At 40.4% G+C, this 23,116-nt stretch overlaps 1 protein-coding gene across 3 annotated transcripts in view; it reads right to left on the bottom strand.

Moving 5' to 3' along the window:
- nrxn2b (neurexin 2b) overlaps positions 1-23,116 on the bottom strand; it is a 533,986-nt gene that overhangs the window by 435,577 nt on the left and 75,293 nt on the right. For all 3 annotated transcript variants that reach the window (XM_061066072.1, XM_061066073.1, XM_061066075.1), the window contains exon 3: positions 12,432-12,461. In XM_061066072.1, coding sequence (XP_060922055.1) covers positions 12,432-12,461 — 30 coding nt within the window. The remainder of the gene's footprint in view (positions 1-12,431; positions 12,462-23,116) is intronic.

The raw sequence follows: 23,116 nt of genomic DNA, 5'->3' as shown, positions 1-23,116 counted from the left end.
TGGACATTACCCACGTGTCTGGCAGCTCTGAGACAAGGGTATAGAGTGTAGAGCAGGAAGATTAATCTACGGACAACATTTAATTTTTTAAGAATAAATGGATTTAATGACTTCTCCTCTGTGGATTTACTCTAGACTCTTGGGTCAGCAAACACAGAGAAATGGGCAGAGTCCAGGATAAGACAGAACTACTGCGCAGTGCTTCATATTTTATCCATGGGTTTGCACTTTAGTATCTGTAAATTATCTCTGCCCCTGTGCTTTGTTCTAGTACAGCAGGATTATGGGTAATTGTTATAATATTTTGGTTTAGCCTGCATTAAACTCATCATGAAAAGGACCTTTATTGTAAAATTTATATTGTAAGGTCAAGACACTTTGAATTAAGTCAGTTATATATATGCATTATGTTTGATTTGGAAAATTAAATCAATTATGAACAAATGAAAAGCTTAGTGAAGCTTAGTTGTAGAATATTCAAGTTTAACAAAAACCCTAACCAAATTTGTATTATTATTATATGTTCAAAAATATATGAGGGATGTTGTAATATCTTTGTATTATATCTTCACATAGTTAAATTCTATGTATTTATACCTAAAGAAAAAATATGTTGTTAAATTTTGTTTTGTTTATATATGTATATTTGTATTCCATTGTATGCACTTTTAGTGTAAATGAATTAAGACTTACACAGTTGGGACAGCTTAAATTTTGTTTAGTTTGTCATTTCAATCTTTCAAACCTCAGGTCTGAGCTTTTGTCCTAATTCTTTAAGGCTAGATCAAGTACGGTTGCATTTTACTTAAATTAATTATATTTAGGACTTTTCTAAAATCAGATCACATTAAATATTGTCCTCTGCCAACACGCACATCAGCCCCAACGGCCTTGGAAGCAATTTACGTTACATTTAAAAGCTTGTCAGCTTGTATTAGATTAACAGACTAAATGAATATAAACAAGTGATGAAATCAGCATCACAAAAGATGTATTTGCCCTCACTGAGGATACATTTTCATAATTTGTGGGCTGTAATAAATAGTACTGTGATTTGTTGCACACTGTGTGGAAATGGGCTCAAAAGTATTACAAAAAAGGTCTATGTGTACAGGTTGAACAAATTTACGTCAAGACAGACTTGTTTCACACAGATACAGTTCACATAAGTCATGTCTGATATTTTTTTATTTTCATGCTTGTTTGGATGTTGCAAGCATGTTTTCTTGACAAAGCCAACCATATGTTTTATTCTAGGTGCATATAGCACACAATATGTCATACTGTGCACAGCCATACGGCTACAATCTGTGTTGTAATTACCAATTCACGAGATGGGATTTCAGAGCCAACCCACAGTGTTTACGACCTGCTTGTGAATTCTGCCTTCCGCCAGACATATTTAAGTGAAGGTGGACTGATTGGCTGGGAAGATAAAGGGAGGACAATAGAGAAGGTGTCATTAAATTACTGCATTTATTCTCCAGGCATTATGCTGCTCGTACAAAATGAAAGAAACTCACAGTATAACTTTTATGCCTGTCTTCTTGCAATTCTTTGAACAGATGGAAGCCTCTGTATTTTCTGTTTGCCCTCAGTTTTTCACTGCTTTTTTCAAACTGCAATGACTTTATTTCTCTAGTGAAATGGTGATAGTAGTCAAAACTTAAATCCAACATTAGGAGTTTGCATTTCTTCTGATATGCCTCTGCTATCTCGGCATTAGCCATTTGAATGTAATGGCTTGAAATGAGGTTCGAGGAGAGAACATCTATATTGTAGTAGAGGGAATTGGCTGCATGTGCATGTGTGTGCCCGCTGCATAGTCAAGTGGGAGTTTTCTGTCTGTATGACGCTTCCTGTCACTTTCTTTAAGTGAAGCTGCCAATAATGAGGCGTGACTAGCCTTGGAAACACGATGCAGGCCTCCAATCAATCTCAGAGAGGGGAGGGCGGGGTGTAGAGGGACTGGGACTGTCACACACCTCACACTCTGTCATTCGCTTCACCCAAGGGACCCATTGAAGGTCAGACAGGGTGGCCTCAGTCCAAACCTGTCAATCAGCATTAGCCTCATGATGGTGATTACGCCATTAACTGGCATTAACCCATACATAGACTGCTGACCTGTTAATAGGAACATATCATGAAGTAACTGTTGCATATCATCTTTGTCAGGTACAGAAATACCTGCACTATATATATTTAAATCTTTGCTTGGACAACTCCTCCTTTCCCATCATTGTCAATATTATAGTATGAGTCGTCTCATAAAAAAGTCCCATAGCCATAGATCTACTCATCTCAGACGTTTCCCTATATGGCTGTGAGGACTGTGTTAAGCAGATTCAGGCTGCTGTGGAGGCTCCATCCATTTTACACTGCTGCTGTGTCAGGAGAAATTCTTGCCTATGTGAGAGCTTCTGTCATCCTGGCCTAATGTCTCTGCAGTAGCCTCGCAGGCTTGGAGCCAGACAGCCCACCATGCCCAGGCTGCTGAGCAGGGTGGAAGAGGTCACGGCAAAAACTCTAAATGATGATCCATCGGGACACACTATGAGAAAGAATGATTAGGTATGGAGAAGATCATAAGGTGCGAGGGTACTTGGTGGCACCTTAAACCTTGTTTGAGATCAAACAAGGTTATATTTAAACTGTCATCTAATATTCATTTTGTCTCTACTTTAGCAAAATTTTAATTCAAGCTTTATTCAGCTTTATTGCTCAACATTTTACATGATAGCTGGAAAAGTTTAAATGGTGAATAAAAGATTTTAGGAAAATGTTCTGAAATATACATATGCAAATGGGGGAAACAGAAACTTAGCGATCACACTCTGATTTTAATACAAGCATCACATTTTCGTAATGGATATGCTAACGGACTCCTTTGGCTCCAGCAGGACAACATGTTTTATTGATGGTGATGGAATGAATGAATTCAGGTTAAGTTGTTGAGATATGTCAACGTTTCAAAAGAAAAACATGTTTTACCAGTATACAATAAGAAATGGAGGAACTATTCTTTGTGATATATATGTTTACTTGCTGTGAGATTAGTGTGATTAAATTATTACTGATTATCATTAATCATGCTGTACAGCTTGTATAGCATTGCAGAGGTGACCTAGCCTGGGTGCCAGACGAACTTAGCCCCGCCCACAACATTTGTTGTTCAGGAAGTTCGGTCTGGCATCGCTCCATTGGGGAGAAACTATGATAGACCCGAAGCTGGTCGATCCAATCAAATCGTCAGGGCGGGCTTTATACGATGATTGACAGATGATCTACATTGACGTAATCAACCACGTGACCAGAGAGCGCTGCCTGCAGAGCTGAGATGTGTCGCTGCTGCCATCGAGTCTGTTTCAGCAGACATCGACAGCGCATTCATTTTGAAAGAGGAACAGAGGAACGTGATCAAGGCATTTGTAGATCGAACAGATGTTTTTGCCGTCCTCCTACGGGATTCGGAAAAAGTTTAATTTATCAGCTGGCCCCGATGCTGCAGCCACACAAGCAGTCATATAAATAAAAAGAGAGTGTGTGTGGGGGGGGGGCGCTACGCTCCTCAGCACATATGAGACAAAAAAGACACAAGTTGGGACGCTGTTGTAGTTAATGTTGGAGCAACAAGGAAGTGTAAAACGATTAGCTGCCGTTTCTCCTCCTCGCTGGCTCCTGCAGAGCCATGACAGCGGAGCTCTGCAGCGCAGCTGGCGGATCAGCAGCTCCGTGGATTTCTGGTAGGGACGGATCTCTCTCAGAGCCTCGGTCCCGGGCCGGTCCCGGGCCGGTAGCGAGGCTCTGAGAGAGATCCGTAGCGGGCTTCTTCACGCCGCCGGTGGCCGGGGCTCTCACGAGCAGCCCTGGTCACCGGCTGCTTCCTGGGGGCTTTGCCTCAGGTGGATATACGAGCGGCATTCGCAGCATTTCCATTGATTTATTTAGAGAGTGAATAAACTCGTGAAACAGACAACTGACAACAACTATGCGTCGCTTGACATACGTCACATACTACGTTGCTCTGATTGGTTGTAGGTCTATCCAATTGAGCGAAGAGGCATTTTGTTTCCTGGTTCTGTTGAAACACGCCCCATAATCACAGCCCAATGGAGCGGTCTCAGACTCATATTCTGACTAGAATAATGAGTATGACAACGTCAGGCTAGAGGTGACCCACTATCATCATTGTATCCTGTCAGTGAATCTCAGTGAAAACGTGTGTTCGTCTATACATTTTAAAGAGTTGTTTTCAGTGATGAGAATACAACATTAAAACATAAACATTACTTATCATTCTGTTTAACGTGTCATTTATGTTGCCATAAAGTGCTAAAGTAAGAATGCATCCCTTACTATGATTTTAAATGGCAATAGACATTTTGCTATAAGTTAATAGGGCATGTTCACAACTCATAGTCGATAGTTGTTTGCATCACATATGTGTGACCGGGCCTTCATCAGCAAAGCTTGATTTACGAACACAAAGGGACGCATATCTGCAGTTGAGCAAGACGACAGCACTTTTGTTTTACTCGGGTAAGCCTTCAGTAACTGTTCTCAGAAATAGTGAGTAGAGCAACAACCACTATGGAAAGTATCATTTTTGGAGGAAGCAAAGAAGGTGAAGAGGGAGTGATAAAAAATACAAAAAAAAACTTTGCACGAGCATTCAGAGAGAGCTCCGGGACTTGAGAGCTTTCAAAACCAACACTTGGTTGGTATTATTCCTTCTGGATCAGTGAGTAACAAAACCTGCCTGCTTATTAATACAAATGTGTGTTTTTATCATAACGCTGACAACGGAAACAATCCAGTCTTTGTGACAGCGGCGCCGGCAGTCATACCACTCGGAAAAGCTCTGGGGGGAAAAGTTAAAAAGTTGTCTGTCTAAGTCAGTAATCAGTAAGACACAGTGCATAATTTGAATATCAAGTACCTTTCACTGCCTTGAGATGTTGGCATTTTGTCAGTAGGAAATGTTCTAATATAGCTCCAACAATTGCATTGTGGCTTACATGCCTTCTCTCTCGCAATTTTGTTTTTGTGGGTTTTAATATTGTACAAACGATAGGCCTTTGTATTTGTGCCATTATCCTCACTTTAATTCAAGAGATTTTAATTATAGTGGAACTAAAGAGGGCAATAGACTGTTATTTATTGCAAGAACATGTGTTGATGGGTTTCTGAGAAGAAAGATAATTTGAAGCCATGTATATATGAAAACAGAAAAAAGGACATTGCAATTTAGTTAATTTAATTGTGGTGATGTTTAGGTAAGAAAAATGTTCGGACTGATGTTTGAGGAAAAATGTGATATGGACACCAAGAGCAAAACGCGTGTTTCTCAGGGCAAGCAAAGAAAGAGTTTTAGGTAAGATTTAAAATAGTATTATTATTTATAATTTAGAACTAGTGAATTTTGAAGATGATTTTCCACTAATACATATAATGGTTGGATTAAATAATAGTTATTAAATAAACCCAACTACTGGTCTACCATATCAATAAAAATAGTGTATGAAGACTGCAACCAAACACAGTGGCCCATAGACTCCTTTCACACCGATGGCTATCTTGACCTGGACCTAGTCTATTACATTCGAGGTTAGATACCGATCGGGCGGGATATTCCCTTCATTTTCACTTCAGTATCTCCAGGGTGATCTACATTAAACCTGCCAAGAGACAATCTCCCAGGGCCTGGTTAATTTGATTCCAAGTATGCACCATGCTGGCCTCTCCAGAGGAGGAGGACGTGGTGGCAGCAGGAGACTTCATTCACATGGAAACCAAGTGATCCGTGGGCGAAATCGTCCACTATTCCAAAGCCAAGGGGCCGGAAATGTTTCCAATTTAGAGGCATTTAAGTGCCCGTTGTTTTTTCCTATTATTGGAAATTGTAGTTTTATTTATTTAAGTGGCCCTTAATTAGTTTGTTACAGCTGAGATGGCTTCAGGGCTGCTGTTAAGAGCAATATGTGAACACCTTGGAGACAGCTGGGGGTGGTAAATAGGCTACACCTAACATCCAGCATAGTGTAAAATGGACGGTTGATATAACTGCAAATTGAGTTTCATGAGACAGATGCACTGTTATTGTTTACTGCTCATGGTAAAGTATAATTGAGTTGTGCTTGCGGACCAAGGTGATATTGCATATATTCACAGCTTCAGTTAATGTCCCTGCAGGAGTGGAAGAACACCATCAAAATAGAACCTACAATTACCCCAATCGTATCATTGCTTTGCTTCAATATAAAGGTCAGTGCAGTTAGGAAGTGAGTTAACAATGTGGCGATTAGCCAAGTCACGGTCAAACCGAATTTTCAATTTTGATACTGATTCTCACATTTTAAGAAGTTCAAAACCTCAAATTCCAAGATAAAAATAAAAACCTTGTTCACTTAAAATGTGTACGCACATTATCTGGAGAGTGACAGTGACTTGAAAGGTTAAGACCTGTATTAAACTTGACCCTATTGCACACAAAGTAAAAAGGTTGACACTGTGCAGAGAGTGTAAAAGGAGTCCCAACATCGTGATGGTACATTAACATTAACAGCTACCAACCGGTAAAACTCTAAATCAATATCAGAATCACCAAATCCGAAGGGACTCTCTATTTCTGACCTATTTCCCACCTTTATGAATATTGTGCAGGATGTATTTGATGTTGCTCCTCTTAGCTTCAACCCATCACAATAAAATCATGACCGTATTATTAGGTCAAGGTCGGTAGTGCACTGCCTTCAGGCTACCCGTGCAGCTTTTTCTCCCAGAGGATGGCCCAAAGGGTTTCCTCCTTTACTAATCGTATTGTGCTACAGCTTTTCTTGAGCTTGAAACTATATCTCTTACCAATCTTACCATCGCAATCATTTGTTTAGTACGTGAGAATCTATTAAGAGCAGAACCTAACTGTTTCTTGAATTGTACTCTGACTCCAAAATGTAAATTAACTGTGCGACTTTATCTTAAATTGCAGACGAAAATCTTTCGACCAGTATTTGTTTGTGTTTCCGAGCTTTCGTGAAAGCAGTGTGTGCTGTAAAACAGAGAGTAGAGGGTAAGGATTGGAAATACTGTCTTCAATTTGTGAGTTATAGCTGTAATCTTAATTTGAATGTTAACATTAAGGGCTTTGTTTATCAAGAAACAAAGCCAATTTTATTTTATTCAGAGAGTTCACGTCTGTCAAAGCTCTTGAACAATAACCACTATATCACTACGTTAAATGTGCTGTCGTCACATGATATCGTGCTTCCTGAGAATGCCGCCCAATGTATGGAGCCGGTACAACGGGCGGGCAGATAGAGATCAGCAGTGACTGACGCCTGGGGTTTGTCCTTCCTGCAGCAGTGAAGGACAGCCTTGGGTTTGAGAGGAGACTGACATTGATTTTCTTGGCCTGGTTATGTGATGGCTAAGGCACCTGCCTCTGATCGTTAACATTGACCAAAACCTCTCTCTCTCTCTCTCTTTTTGTTTTTCTTAACAACATGACTACCCTGACATGCACAGATGCATACATGTGCACACACAAACACTCACTGACATGCACAGACTTCAGGAAAGATGAAGCAGGGAGAGCTGAGAAGTAGCCAAATCCTCCGGTGAAAATCATCTAATTCGCTAACATGTCACACGTCCTCGCCTTTACCAAATTGGTTTATCGATTTTTCTCTTTCAAGATGTTTTTTGGCCGTCCACTGGGAACAAACACTGTATTAATTCTGGCTACAGGGTGATCAATATAAATGGCTGGCTGGGCATTGTTTGATGGAACAAGCATAATCAGCTACTTTACTTTGAACTGAAAATATAGTATCCATCCCCAAGGTAATTTACCTTGCACCTTGTTTTACTTAACTTGCAGTGGTTAGCCCCGATGAAAGGGAAACAGAAAGAACACACTGTTACCTGACTAGGACTTGTTTTGTTTTATCCCCAAACAAAGTTATGGATTAAACATCTGAATGCCTATGGCCTATTTATTAAATGTCAGAATGTGAAAAAGTACTGTAGAACTGTTGGAAGCCAGATGCGGTTAGCCACATGCACATTAAAGCAGCTCACCTGTGTGTGTGTGTGCGTGTGTGTGTGATATATTTGATTTATTCTCATTATCTTTTTTTCCTCACCTTATCTTCCACAATCCCAACCCTGTTCCTATCTCTTTAAAAAAAAAAAGTTGCGAAATTCTCTCTATCGTGCACCTTTCAACTTTAGATCCTGCTGCTTTTGATGGCAGATTTGATGGGAAAGGCACAGCTACAGAACGCCCTGACGAATCGGAGACCGAATGTCTGATGTTGAGACCTGGCCATGTCTCGGGGGAGATGGTGAAGATGGATAGATGTCAGATTTCCCACTCCTCTGGCATGTTCTATCGTCTGGATGTGTGCTTTTCTCACTATGAGCGTGTGGCTGGAGTAAACAGTCGGCCCAGTTTGGGATGGACTACAAACAGGGATCTGAGGTAAATGGCAGGAGGTTAGGGGAAATGTTACAGGGGAAGGAAGAGCAGAGGCTGCATAGAGATGAAGGGATTATGGTTATGAATCATCTGCTGTTGGCAGTGAATGTCTGTTGAGGATAGAAAATTGTATTCTGTCTTTGTGGCGCGCGGTATAAAATAAATGAAGTGTTAAACCTGTTGCTTTGAGAAACTGAGAGAAACCTTCACAGTGTGCACGTTAGCTCCTGTAATGAACTCTGGAGTGAAAGTGGGCTTTGAATAGATAAGAAATTGGCCAAAATGTAAGGGAGAAAAATATCCTAGCGTATTCCTTTGCAACTGTGTGTGAAAAAAATACGAATGTTGTAATATAAGTGTGAGTGAGTAGGTAATAAATGAAGATAATCTCAATTGTTAATGACTAACCTGATGTAATATTTCTTTGACATTTTATCGTACACTGTACATCAATAGTCTGCTGTGCGTTGCAGACACATTTGGTAAAAACATAACTTGAGGTTTGGCATATTCATTTTCTTATTCAAAATAAATGGGCTAGCAACATGATATTTTCTGTGCCTCTCAAACACTGCTGCAACATCTTAAGTGCTACACTACTTAAGCCCAGCATCATTTTTGGAGTAACATATCCCCTTCCTGGTCAATGAAACATTACACAACTATGATAAATGATGGGATTTTACAAAGCCAAAGTTGATATCTATACATTTCTTATTTTATCAAACCACCAATCAAAAACCCAAATTATTTCATTTTAAAGTACTGTAAAACATTGAAAAGGGGAAAAGCTGGGATTTTTTGTTTTTAAAACAATTGTCCATATTTTAAATGACTGAACCGTCACAGCTAAGAAATCATCTTAAACTAAATTAACCACTGTTAATCGGTAAAATACTGTGAAACCACCTTGTTTCATTCAACATTACATTACATTCGTGGACACACCGTTCTTTAGATATGCCATATGAAAAGACAGCATGAATTTTGTGAAAATAGTTAAATTGCACCATTATTATTGTATCTAAATAAAAAAGGCATCCTCAAGTGACATATCAGTATAAGCTATTGCTTTCTGTGGTAATTTTCAGGCATCATTTTAATTGACACACATGGCTGATCTTAAAGAGAAGAATCAACTGCATACTTATGCCCATGATGACAATGAACTGCAGTTGTAGAAGACTTTGTGTTAACCCTTTGGAATGTCCTGGTTATCTGGAATCATTTGTGTTTGTGTAATCTAAACTTCATCAGCCCATCACAAATATAGACAAACGCTTCATGCGTGATTACGAAATGAGTTTCTTTCATGTTGAGGTTGAACCTCCTTTAATCTACACAGCGTTATTTCAAGCAACAGAGCAGCCTGAAGATCAGACATATTCTAAGGATGTTTGCTGTGAACCAATCTCTGAGCTTAGTCCACAGCATCTCTACAGGGGGTGGGCTCTGACTGGGTCTCTCCCAACATAGCTTCTACTGATCTTCAGCTGTGATATGATCAGGAATGATACCTTGATAAACTTGAAAATCAGTTTTCCTCACCATGGTGTGGAGTTGTCCAGGACCACAGGCCCAAGCAGCCAAAAATCCAGATGCTCCCTCCACCCTACTTCAGCTCTAGAACAATATTTTTATGTTGGTATGCAGTACCCTCTTCAAACATATGTAATGCTGCTTGTTCTTTCCAACCAATTTAACCTCAGTTATTTTAAGAGCACAAAACATTTTCCCTGTAGTGATGTTGAGTGTCATTGTGCTCTAGCTAACATGCTCTAAAGGCATGTAAAGGCAGAACTAGGATGCTAACTGTGAGCCTTTAACTGTTACTCTGGGCTAAGTTTTCACCTCACTGAGCATCTGTGTTTTCCCTTTGGAGTCATATTAGCGAGGCGCCTGCTTGATGGAAAAGTAGCCACCACACAAAATCAACATTTATGGACAATTGACTGTGAACTCTTCGGGATTGCAATATAACCTTTTATTACCTTGGACAAATATGGAATTCTGGATGGTCTTTTGATAACACTCTTTTGTTAGCATCGCAGTAGAAGCCGTATTGTCACCTCGAAATGTCAGAGGGTATTTTTTACATGAAATTAGTGCTGCCCCACACCCAGTGTGCTAACACCAGTTTTTCTAAACTGTCCTTGAAATATATATATATATCCATAATGAACAAGAATGATACAATGAGTACAATTATATTATTCATAATTGTAACTTAGATAAAGACTCGGCCGTGTTTTGAGACACATTGATAAATTAATGCAGGTAATTCAAAGGATATAATTACTATTTCTCACCACTGTATAAAGAGCAGTGGTATAATGTTGGAATCCAAACTACGTTTCATGGTTCACTTCACTGTTTATAAAACAAATAATAATTACCTACTTTGTCGAACCATTTTCCTCTAAAACCATTTTTTTTATTACAATTCTCACAACACCTAATTTAATACTCTGCACTGTTGCTTCATTTTAGAGCTGAGTGCAGCTTTGACAACGGACCCAATGTTATAGCCGGAGGGAAATCCCACTGTAGCATGGACCAGCAAGGTTATCCACATACTGGCAGAACTCAGCAAAACAGAAGCAGTTACTGGGATGAGCATGTCGTTTTCAGCAGGCAGATGAAACTTTGACTTTCACTGCTTCAACAACCAGAGTCATCCACCCCAGATGGAATCTAGTTTTGTAGACAACGCTGTAGTGTGACTGATAAACTTTTCCCACAATTGGTTAGTATCTTGTGATATTGTGACACTAACTTAAGAATAATCACAGGAAAGGGTTTGTCTCTCAAATCACAGCCACAAACTAAACCGACGGAAGAAAGGAAGCTCTCTCCACAGTAGTAAAGGTCACAACATCGACTGGCAATTGCACTTGTTCACTTGCTCCTTTCTTTCTTGTGATCTTTGCGTAAACGCTTTTTTCTATAGACTGTTCTCAGTGCAAGGCCAGAGGCAGAGAAAGGTCAGATGAACTTTGTGGAAAGAAAACAGTTGGCTTGGACTTTTGTTTTTAGATTAAAAGGCATTGTCGGTGTTATAGTAGACAAAATTACATGAAACTTTCAACGGTGCTTATGATTAAAACACAAGTGAAAAACTAGCAAAGGGGACAAAAGGTCTGTCAGATAGAAAGAAGAGTGTGAGGTTAGATTAAACAGCTGTAGTGAAATATGCATGTGTGTTGTAAATGCATAGCATCAAATATAACACAGCAACATCCACACAATTGCAGTCACATATTCCCACAACAAGGAATTCTAACATATAATTTGAAGTTATATCAGAACGCGCAGGCCTTTAAAAACACTGAATGCCAAACAATGGGAATGTCAGCAGAGTGGTGATGAGAAACTCTGCACATTCGACAACACTTTCACCTTGAAATGTTAGTGAATGGAAGTATGGACACATTTTTTTTTTTGTAACTTGACCAACAAACACATTTCCAATGTATTCAGCAGTTTTCTTCTTGTCTTTGTTTCAACCCAAGCAGAAGGGATAGCAGAAAAGTGTTACCTTCAGCCCCGGGTCAGGTCGTCGGGGTCAAAGGTGGTCAGAGGTGAAGGTCCAGGACGTTAGCCATAGGACAGGACAAGGGGCGGGACACACATTGGTGGAGGTTACAGAAATGCACAAAGATATGGCGGCAGGGAGAGCGAGGAAGAGCAGGAGGGACAACCCAAAAAAATGAGCATGGAAGGAGAGGAAGCAGGGTACAGCAACCAGGGAGGACTTTACAAAGGGTCGAAAAGGTGAGGAAGAATTTATGAAGAAATGAAGGGATATGGCATCGAGGAAAGGTAAGAAGCAGAGGAGACTGTGAGGGAAAGCGGCTGTATAGAGGGGGCTGGGAGCGAAGAGGCTGAGTCAGTTCCTCTCAAAAAAAAAATAAAACCAGAACCAAAATAAAAAGGAATGAACCCATACCTTGGTCGTTTAACGTCAGGTGCGCCAGACCTTGAAAGGGAAAAAACAGAAAAAAAGAACAGAAAGAGGAAGAAAAAGAAGGTCATAAACGGCACGGGAAGAAAAAAAGCATTGTCACAACGTTGGACTGCAGTTTGTGACAGACATCCTGGGGCAGACTTGGATGTCAGAGTTCAAATCAAAGGTAAAACGAGAAAGAGAGAGGAGTATAGAGAGAGAGAGCGAATAGTAACAGAAAACAAGCAAACACTTCTTGAGTGAGGTGTGGGGGGGTTTAGAAAAAAAAGCATTTTCATTTGGCGCAACCCCCGAAGGCTATTGCTCTCACAAATGCTTTTTTTTCCTCTGGAGTACTTATGGAACACACAAAGAACTGTTTGGCAGAAAAAGGCTCGGACTGAATTCGTCATCTTCGTCAGTACTCAAATCATGAAAAAAAACAAAGAATCTCAGCTCTGCAGGGCCTTACACAGAGAGAGGGTCAGAGATAAACCAGGGAAAACGCTACAGGATAACATGTTTTGTGTTGTCTGAAAAAATGTATAAAACAAAGCCAAAGAGTATCCCGACACAATTTGAGAACACAGCATCACAATAGCCACCTAAAATAGTTATTTAGCTTACTGTAGGCTATTGTGCACACATCTGGCAAATCTGAATTCTAGTAACCTCTGAAACAGGCCACAGCACCGAACACCCATTCCATATCCTGTAATAAGCCAAACATGCAAAGACATTCACATCATCATGAAACATTTTGGTACACATTAGGAATTGGAACAATGTTGACACCCTGATATCTTAGTAGGCTACAATGCAGGTGCCACCTTTCTGCCATCATCAAAACGCCTCGAGTTTCTGGTTAAACACATCAGAAGCCAGACTGGTCGGGGTGCAGCCGTCCCCAGAGGAATAGCAACGCTGTCAAAACTGCCATTAGCAGAAGCTCTGCGCTGAGCAGCTTCAACCTATCAAAGGTCGTTCCTCGCACTAAAAGGAACAAAAGACCTCAACCGTCTCTGAGCAACTTTGTTGTTGAGTGTGTGTTCACATGCGCACTCCAGCTTAGTCTGTGATGAGGAAAGGAAATATTCCTTCAGCAGTTCTAAAGCAGGAGTATTTGCATCCACAATGACACAGCACCATAACACACAACAATAACTCGCACTGTTTAAAATATTACATTCAGCCTCCACAGAGCACCTGTTTGGGAAGTCTACTAAGCAGAGAACCATAAATGCCTGGTAGGAAAGATAATATTATAATATCTCTTCAAACAACTTTGCCGACAGTTTTCATGTACCATAAAACATCCAGCAGCGTGTCTAGTGGATGGAAATTCTTTGAGAAAAAAACTCAAAATAGAGAAATAAACCAAAGACTGAACATGGTCTTAAAGCAGGGTTCATTCTCATAAAAACCAAATGACTAAAGCAAAGTGGATTTAACCCGAGGCAGCAAAAAATACCATCATAGAGGTCCCAAAAGGTCAGACTTGATTCACATCACTGGCGGCTGCAGTTTTTGAATATTCAGCACTGGAATAAACGATTGAAAGTGAAACACATAAGGGTGTTTTGCCTTGAAACTTCCATATAAGCAAATGCACTAGGGGTGTCTTTCAGATGCCTGTGGTTGGACATTTATACCACGGCCGGGATAACTGAGGTGTTTCACTGATAAGTTTACATTCAATTTCCTTTTTTTTTTTTTTGAGGACCAAGAGGAGAAAGATAACATCCAATGTCGCAGCGAAGAAATGAACACACAACCAGGGGCCAGCTCTTCGTCTCCAGCATGAATGCACTAAGCACACTTGAAGCGCCACCAGCAAACAGGTAAATCAGAATGCAAAGAGCACAGAAGCGCTGATGACTTTTCACTACAAGCTTCCTCTATTGTCCTCTTGCTTAATAACATCTGTGATTCAGGGGGAAGAGGAAATGTACAGGCTGAGTGTTTTATTTATCTGGATGCCGTCAGTTTCCTGCCGGCCCTTTGCAGGGATTCCAATCATTCTCACTCTGCCTCCCTCTGTTTTTGTTCCCTTACTCATAATCCATTAAGGAGATTAGGCGGAGGCTCCTGCAATGAAACAGAACGGTGCTGTCACTGCATACCAAATCATTCAAATGCCCCTAACCCCACCCCACCCTCATACTGCTCAGTCAGGGAAAACGAGAGTGGCACAATGGCATGGTGGAGGTAGCCTAGAAAAGGTACGGAAGAGTAGGGGAAAGAATATACACAGAGCAAAGGGGAGGAGGGCATACAGAGTAATGGCAGCCAGTTGTCATATGGCGTCCTCACAGGCTGCTTTGACCAAAGACATTCAGACAGGGAAGCAGGAGGTGGCAAAGAAAGGCCAAAAATCAATCAGAAGGACAAATCAATTCCCAACTATTGTATCAGAAGGTGAAATGGAATATTAGAGAAGTTGTGATGTGATCTCTGCAAAATACCAAACTTTTCTATCCACGCAACACATTGCTCTCACAACGGAAAGACAGTAAAACACAAACTCACACCCACTCACAGCCAGTCACACATGTTTTTGTTGGCAGCAACATAGGATGCTCAACTCCTAACATGCCAGTTCCTGATCAGGATGTGACAGCTTTTACTAGTAAGTGGTTTGATGGAGGTAAAAAGACCCGGCAGGTCTGAAAAGTTAAGTGTAAAAAATCCGAACATAACAGACATAAGGAAAACATCTATCCCTCTCGTCCCAACTCTACATCAATACGTGAGCACGAATCCAATCACAGCAGCACAGACCGTGACGAAAACCCAGTTGAAACGATGAGTCTACCCATCTCCTTGACATCTGAGCATTTGATTACTTCCTTAAGTCTGTGGCGAGTACAGATGGGAGTGCCAAACGGAAACCAGTGCCGATTGGAGAGCAGCTCCGATTGGCTGGTTATGATTGAGTGACAGATGGTGCGCGGTCATAATTCTGTCGTTAGGAGAAGACATGCTCCCGTCTTCACTGGCCCACCCCTCCGCTTTCCTGCTTATTTTCCTTTTCTTTCACTTGTTCGGTCTCTCTGGCTCCACATCCAGCCTCCATCGGCCAGCTGCAGCTGCCTCCTGCTCTCTTCTTCCTCATCTGCCGCCTTTCCATGCTCCTCTTTCAGGTCTGATGAACACAAGCCATTACCGTTTTGCAAACTACTGATTTCATCCAAATGACTTCTGGTGGCTCCTGCAACAAACTGCATGGTAAAGAAAAAAGTAAAATAAGGTTAACTAGGGTTTCATCTATGAGTTCATAGATACACCAGACAGATACTTACTCTTAGCTAATTGCAGTCAGCCCCCATATACACATAACCCCATGGTTAATACAATGGCTTGTATCATAACGATCACATGAATAACAATTATGTGATCGCCTTTATAATGTGTGGTGGCCTCATCTGCTTGTCCTACATCAACTAAAAGATGAAGATTAATGTGCAGACGTTCTCCTTTTTTAGATGTTCTGCATTCACACACAGATCGTGATAGGAAAGGCTTAATAACAATAGAGATTTATCTGATTTAGTTCAAGTAATGTCGCTGTTTTGTAATCAGCATTCAACTGGTACAGCGTCATCTTGAATGACCTTGTACGGAATTCATTTGTCAAACCTGTTTCTCAAATATTCACAGATTATGATGAGCCTCATCATCCTACACACACACGCATACACACACGCATACCAAGCAGCTGTGATGGGTCTCAGGGCAGCCGCGACGACACACAACTGGAGGGAACAGAAAAATGGGACTCATCATCATTATCCCCCACTTCTGCACTTCCTTTCTTCACACTTCCACCATCCCTCGTTCATCAGATGGACACATGGACTAAGTCACAAGGAAGAATGTGGTTGCTTCTCCAACCCCCTGTGGTGTCGGGCTGGCATGCTAAATAGTACCCTCCTCCAAGGACTCTTGCCAGCATATGGTCCCCACACTTTACGTGCCTCTGGAAGACACATGACACGCTGACACAGAAGCCTCCTCTTTACTCGCTGATAACACAACAGAAGTCACACAACACATTTTGTTAAGGACACTGCCTTTGATGACTTTAGTGAGAGCCAGCAAGAACTATCTCAGTGTATAAAAGTCATGAAGTATAAAATAAGAACAATAAATGGTTTTATGTGCAGCTTATTGCTTGATGCACCCTTGGCACGAGATATAAAACTGCACAGTATCCAAAACATTTGACACATCCACAAATCATTGGCTTTTACTGGGCCTGGGCACAGATGAAGTTTCACGGCTAAATCATCACTGTAGGTCTCACATTGCTTAAAAGTGCAGACATAGCCCTCGAGGGCTCCGAAACAAACCAGGCCAATTTGTAAAAACATCTGCTTAAAAGATGTCGGAAAGCGGTTCTGATTGAATGTGAATAATATTCATCTCAGTAGCCTGATCTATAATGCATAGTGTCTTTGCAGAGCTTAAGTAATATAGAAACTGTGGCAAGTGCTTTAATAATTCACTGTGGATTTCTATTCTATGAGAGAGAGAGAGAGAGAGAGAAATAGAAAGTGGGAGGTAAAGGGCTGAGAAGAACTCCTACAATCTCACAGAGAGCTATAGATTGATGTCAAAGGTTCCCGTGTCTTTCAGTACCTTAAATTATTAACACAGAACTTTCAAAGGGAAGGAACATGTTAAGTTTTACACTTTAATATCAAGTCGAATTCACCCAACGAGTCCACAGTGGCTTACCGGCAGTTCAGAGACACACAACGCGGCTCACTGAGATTTTATTAAAGGATAAAACGCTTTCAGTGAACATACCCAGCCTTGGTCATAATATGTTGTACACGCTGTATAGTCTAAGAAACGGCTCTGCTGAACATCAAAAAGCTTTTATTGATATCTGCCCAAAGAGAAGAGAAGGGCTTGCTGATTTGAAACCTTCTCAATTATCTGATATCTGCACTGACCCTCAATCAAACAGTTTCATAAATCCAGGGAAGGCTTTCATCTACTGGTAATAATCAGGTCAAAAGGTTCAGTTTCTGTCGGTGCAAAAATTAAGTCAGAGATCCTACCAAGGCTTCAAGTCTGTCAGACGCTGCGGTGTCTTTTATTATGGACTTACATTACATTGTAGAAAAGCAATGATGCGCATCAGCCCTGGGTTTATGAATTAATATATTAAAGAATACTGCATGTCGCTTCATTAGGCAACTGTGGGGAGCAACGGCTTGGGTGGAGCTTGGGTATTAGCACACAATGACCGTTACGTCTTCTTTTGATGAGGCTGACTCGCATGTCAATCTTGCAAACGTTAAAAAAAATGATAGATTTTGTATTTCCAGAGAGTGTTTAATTTGCATTGCCTGGTTTCTTTGACTCAACATGCAGTGGCTTATTTTGTCCGCATGCATACACAGATAACTGTCACTAAGAGCAGTGTCAAAAGTGAAGATTTAGCTGTATAGAATACATACTCCAAAGATACTGTTAGTGCTGGCACAAGGTATGTGCCTTAGTGATCTCTATCACTATGGCCGATATGATCTTGAAGAATTGCCAATTATTGTGTGGGTGCACAGTGATTCAACTCAATGTGATGCAAGACAATATGATTCATCAAGATTCAAGGGAAAGACTAAAATCCAATGTTCCCTGTCTCCAGTTACACTTTCATAACCTCCTATTTATCAGTTATACAATGAAAGGATGCTTCCTGTTTAAGAGACAGAGCTTTTAAACTTTTTCATGTAACAACCCACATTCAAAATTCTAATCTGAATATGAACATAATCTGTCTTCTTAAACAATGAATGCACAATAACTTCTGCCATCAGAGGGATGCACACTTTCTCCAACACAATATTAAGCAAAAAGCAGTGGCGTTATTTTTTATTATTAGTAGCAGATCAGCATATTTTGCTGATTGCATGCGTCTTGTCAAATAGTCCAATTATCAAATTCGCTCAGCTAAATTCCAACTTGTACGAGATGGGCAAAGAGACTTGATGAAATTTGGCCACCGACACTCGTGGAGATGCACCAATACAAATTGGTAAATTGAATTGTTACTTGTTAGGACATAATGACCACTGGTCGAAGAAATTCCGCAGGATTAACTAACTAAATAATTAGCTTCAATTAATTGGAAATAATGTGAATTCTGAAGACTGACCACAGCTGATTTTGTGAAGGATAAACTATGTTTCTTTTTCTTCCAAACAGCTTTAAAAAGCCTAAGGTGATGAGTATATGAGATTTGGTTTGGAAACTTCCAATCGTATCATTTAATGCATTATGATGATTATATTCTCCATAATGTTGGTTCCTTTTTTCCTGTTAATTGGTTATGGTTATTGGTTACATGGTGGATTAGATATTGCTCTAGTTGGAATGACAGTTCTTCCCCGACAGATTTATCCTGCAGTTGTATCGCAGACTATTTACTTTGAATGCGCGGTATCACAGGTTTACGTTCACATTCCAAGATTATATCTAATTGCTTCTTTTTACCATCAAAATGTAAAAGCAGGGGATATAACACTGGCTGAACCTATAGATATTTCTCCTGCTTCTCTCTGTGTTTTAATGATGAAGACCAATCCAAGTTTAAAGGTCAAAAGAAAGCAAATTTATGCTCATGAGTACAACTGCATGTCATATTAACTTTGGTGACCACTAGATCACTTCTAAACATATGCAGTTAATATTCACAAATTGTACTATAAAGAATTTCATCCTCTGAATGTAACAGGAAAGAAAAATAGAAGAAAAAAAATTCTTTACATGTTTATGCCTTTACTTGGAGAGCTTGTTTTCTGGCAGAATGCCCTAGATTCTCAAGGTATCTGAATAAAAAATATACTCCTATTACAGCAATTTTGAATTCCCCTTATGTGCGTGTGCGTGTGCTCAAATGCATTTGATTTCCTTGGAAATACCACAGGGAACTGTTGACCCTAGGCGAGGCACTTAAGCTGAGCGAGTGAAGCATTAAATCTTTATGGTCACTTTCCGCGTTACACAGCAGCAACAGCCATCATCTGTCAGGAACGATACACTAAGTTGTTTGGAGTCCTGTCAAATGATGTGATTTACTATTCAAAGTTACAATAACAAAGGGGCGCACTATAATTAAGATTGCACATGACACGTTTGCAGACAGAATATTCAACCAATGTTACCACGACAGATACTAAATATTATCGTCCTCGGTTTTGGCTCAAACTTTGGTGACCATTGCTTTAATGTTTAAGAATAAAAAATCACTGACTTAACTGAATGCAAAACTAAAACATGAACACTTCATGCTTAATCATTTTATTCAGCAGGGAATTTCACGTTTTGCAGTGACCTTTGTTTATTGGCTTAATAGCTGTCTATTTTGTATGTGGGGAGATCTTAGTTAAGTCTTACAAAAAATAAAGATCTCACATCAAGATAATATGCTCCCCCACAACCCCTAATTAACTCCATAATGCTGAGTGAATCACTCGCACATTTTGCTCATGAAAGCACATTTAATATGTCATGGGATGTGTCTGGAAAAATAAATCAGAGCGTCTCGGAGATTAGCGAGGGGTAGAGATCTGAACATTTGCTGCTCCATCTTAATTAAACAGTTCATAAATAAATAGAACCTCCGTATGTCGAGCCAGAGAACTTGGACTAATTCGAAATGTTTTAGCCACCGAAGCTGGCACACAAAAGGATGTTGATGATTTCTTCTCTGATGCTAATTTACACAAGACAGGCTAAAGACGCTCAGAGGAGCAGCAGTGTGTTTACAAGCTCTTAAATAAAACCCCGCTGCATTCCCTTCAGTGGTGGTGGGCCCCATCACCACTGAGCTGTGATATAGATGTGTAATATAGCAGAAGTTGCATCCTCATGCTCTGCAGTGTTTCGGCCCAAATCAAAGTCGTATCTTCTCTCTGTATGTCGGTCGGTTGTATTAGTTCCAGTAAGAGTTCCAGGCCTGCAGGAACCCGGCTGGGTACATCTCGCGAAAACCTCTAAATTCTATGTCTGACCTCCATTTCCCTTTCATTTATGAGGTCAAAACTAATCATTAGCTCCCACTGAGATCTGATGTCCTCTCCCAGAGCATCCATCTGTCCTTCCTCTCCTTTTCCTCGTCGTCTGCCAGTGCCACAGATGCATCCCAGTCCATCCGCTCTCTTTTCCCAAAGCCAGTTTCATAGAATGAATGCCTCTGATTGCCACTTCTGGACTGTACTCATTAGGGAAGCTGAAAACAGAGAGTGGGCCACAAAATGCATGTCATCCTACCAGCTATTTTTTGATTTTCTTCTTCTTCTTTCCGGGAATGGTGGAAGCTGTGATTGCAGCACCAGATGTGATGGAGAAACCAACAGCATTGAAAGGGGGAAAGGAAGCAAACCCTCAAGTGGATGATTAGCACATGCACATCCTTTCTTATGTAGAAACCTGTCGCAGTGTCTCTACCGTCCACACTCACACACGACCAAACCCAATATAGTTGCATTGTTCTGTTATCCTCATTCTGAACTTCTCATTCTTGTGTTTGTCAATCATAGATATAATGAATGAAAAGATTGTGTGACCACTTATTAATGGCATGTCTCAACAAAGGAAGTTCACTCCAAAATACGGGAGGCAGGAAAAGAATATCAATCTTTCCCTTGTGAGAACCATTTTTACTTTTACAGGCTGGTACGCTTTGGGATCATTGTCACTACTCTGTTGCAGAACCACAGTAAACCCATGTCAGTGAGATAAAGTAAAAACAACAACAACAAAATCTCCTGGTCCTCTGAGCCATGGAAGCTCCAGTCGGGGCAAAGTAATCTACGGGGACATTAGTACAAAATAGCACCTTGCCTTGAGCGTTTGGGGATGTTTAATGTTTCATTTTGACAATTCTCTCCCTTCAGCCGGTGTTTAGGAGCACATATCCTTTTCCTCTTCACTAACAGCATGGCAGTGAACTGTAGTTTCCCGTCAGGGTAAAAAAAATTAAATCGTAATGACTTTCCTTGAAATGTGGCTCCCTGTGAGGTTTTGCGAGGGCGACTTCCTGTCTTGTGTCGGGGGGGTGGGCCTCAGCAGGTAACTACAACAACATCCCATAATGGAAAATTAATGTCCTCCAACTGAGATGACGCACTAACTTCATTTAGCTCATTGGGTCGGGTAAACACCATTAGACCATGGAATCTGCGGTGCTCCTAGAAGTTCAGTCATTTGAGAGAGTTGGGTAATTATAGCTAAATTAATGGAAATTGTGTTGCAAATGTATTAATAATTCATGCGTCTGTGTTCTGAAGCTGGAATTGTCTTTGTGGAGAAGAATAAACAGCTTGATTTAACTGAGATAGGAAAGTCCCAACTGGTGTAGCCACTTTGCAAATTGGCGAATAAAATGGTTGTGAAGAAGATGCTTACACAGACTCTTCTTCAGCCAGCTGCGAAAAATTAACCGTAAAGAGTTTAGTCAGTTCTAATCTGTTAATTGTCCTCAAATGAGATAATACTTGTGACTGAATACATTAACACTTTTCTTTTTTTACACTTTTTCTCAACATAGGCCTTTTCCTCCAAAGAGTGTGCAGCATTCTTAAAATTAATCTTTGAGATTTAAAGCTATGGTGGGTAATCCTGGAAAAGATACAGCAAGAGCAGGTTACTGTTTGAAACACAACACCCCACCCCGTCCCATCAACCTTCTTGTTAATACTACACCCAAAAAATACATGAACGTGAACTGCATGACAATAGGCGACAAGCTGACATTTCTGTGACTCGCTCGCTTCCTTCTGGCTATCCTCCTTCCATCAGTTGTGTGCCTCTCCCATTGGAAACTCCTGTCATGTGCAGTGAGAGCCCGGACAGGTAGGTTAGTTAGTTAGTGACAGACAGGTAAGCCAATCAATCAATTAATGTACCGCCCTTTATTTAATGCCGGCTATCTACAAAATGAGGAGGATTTCAAGTAATTACGAACCCTACCTTTAATCTGTGCTAGTTGAGAACAAGTGTATGTGCTAAAAGTCAGTGACAATCAAATATGATGTGTAGCCTTCACGTGAACACACAACAAAAGCTTCTGTCATGAAGGTTGTGCCATGGCGTTAAATGGCAGAGCTCAATCCTAAATTAAGGAAACAACAAATGTCAAGTTGTTTTTTTTATCCTGGAGACAACAGTATCTCGTTTAGTTTCAGCTGCTGAGCAAAAAGCCCTGCTGCTTGCTTTCATCTCGCCAAACTCTAATTACGCAAACTAAACAAATACGAGCGCGAGAGAGAAGTCCTCTGCATATTCAAACAAAAGTACTCCTGAGTTCGAGCAAGGAGAAGGAGCTGAAGAAAGAGAGGAGGGAGAGAGAGAGAGATAGAGCTGATCACAAGAAAATTAAACGGCACTGAACCTTGTAAACAAATATTTCAACAATGTTAAACACAATGTAGGCGACGTCTGGTGACGCTGCACTGTGAAATAACCCTGCTCCGTTTGGAATTGGGTTTCACGTATGATGGGTGTGGAAAAAAATTAAAATAAGTCAACTAAGGGGAGAAAATTCATTTATTTTTTTTAAAATGTTGTGTGTCTTTGTTCATTATTTAAGGGGTTTCAATCAATTAAACAATGTTAAATCAATTGCTTTGAATGCAGAAGTTTACAAATACATATAACAGCCTGGAAAATCT

Source organism: Limanda limanda, chromosome 22, assembly GCF_963576545.1.
Source record: "Limanda limanda chromosome 22, fLimLim1.1, whole genome shotgun sequence".
In the NCBI taxonomy this organism is placed as follows: domain Eukaryota; kingdom Metazoa; phylum Chordata; class Actinopteri; order Pleuronectiformes; family Pleuronectidae; genus Limanda; species Limanda limanda.
Note: the sequence above shows the minus strand (reverse complement) of the source record. Positions and strands in the feature narration are given on the sequence as shown.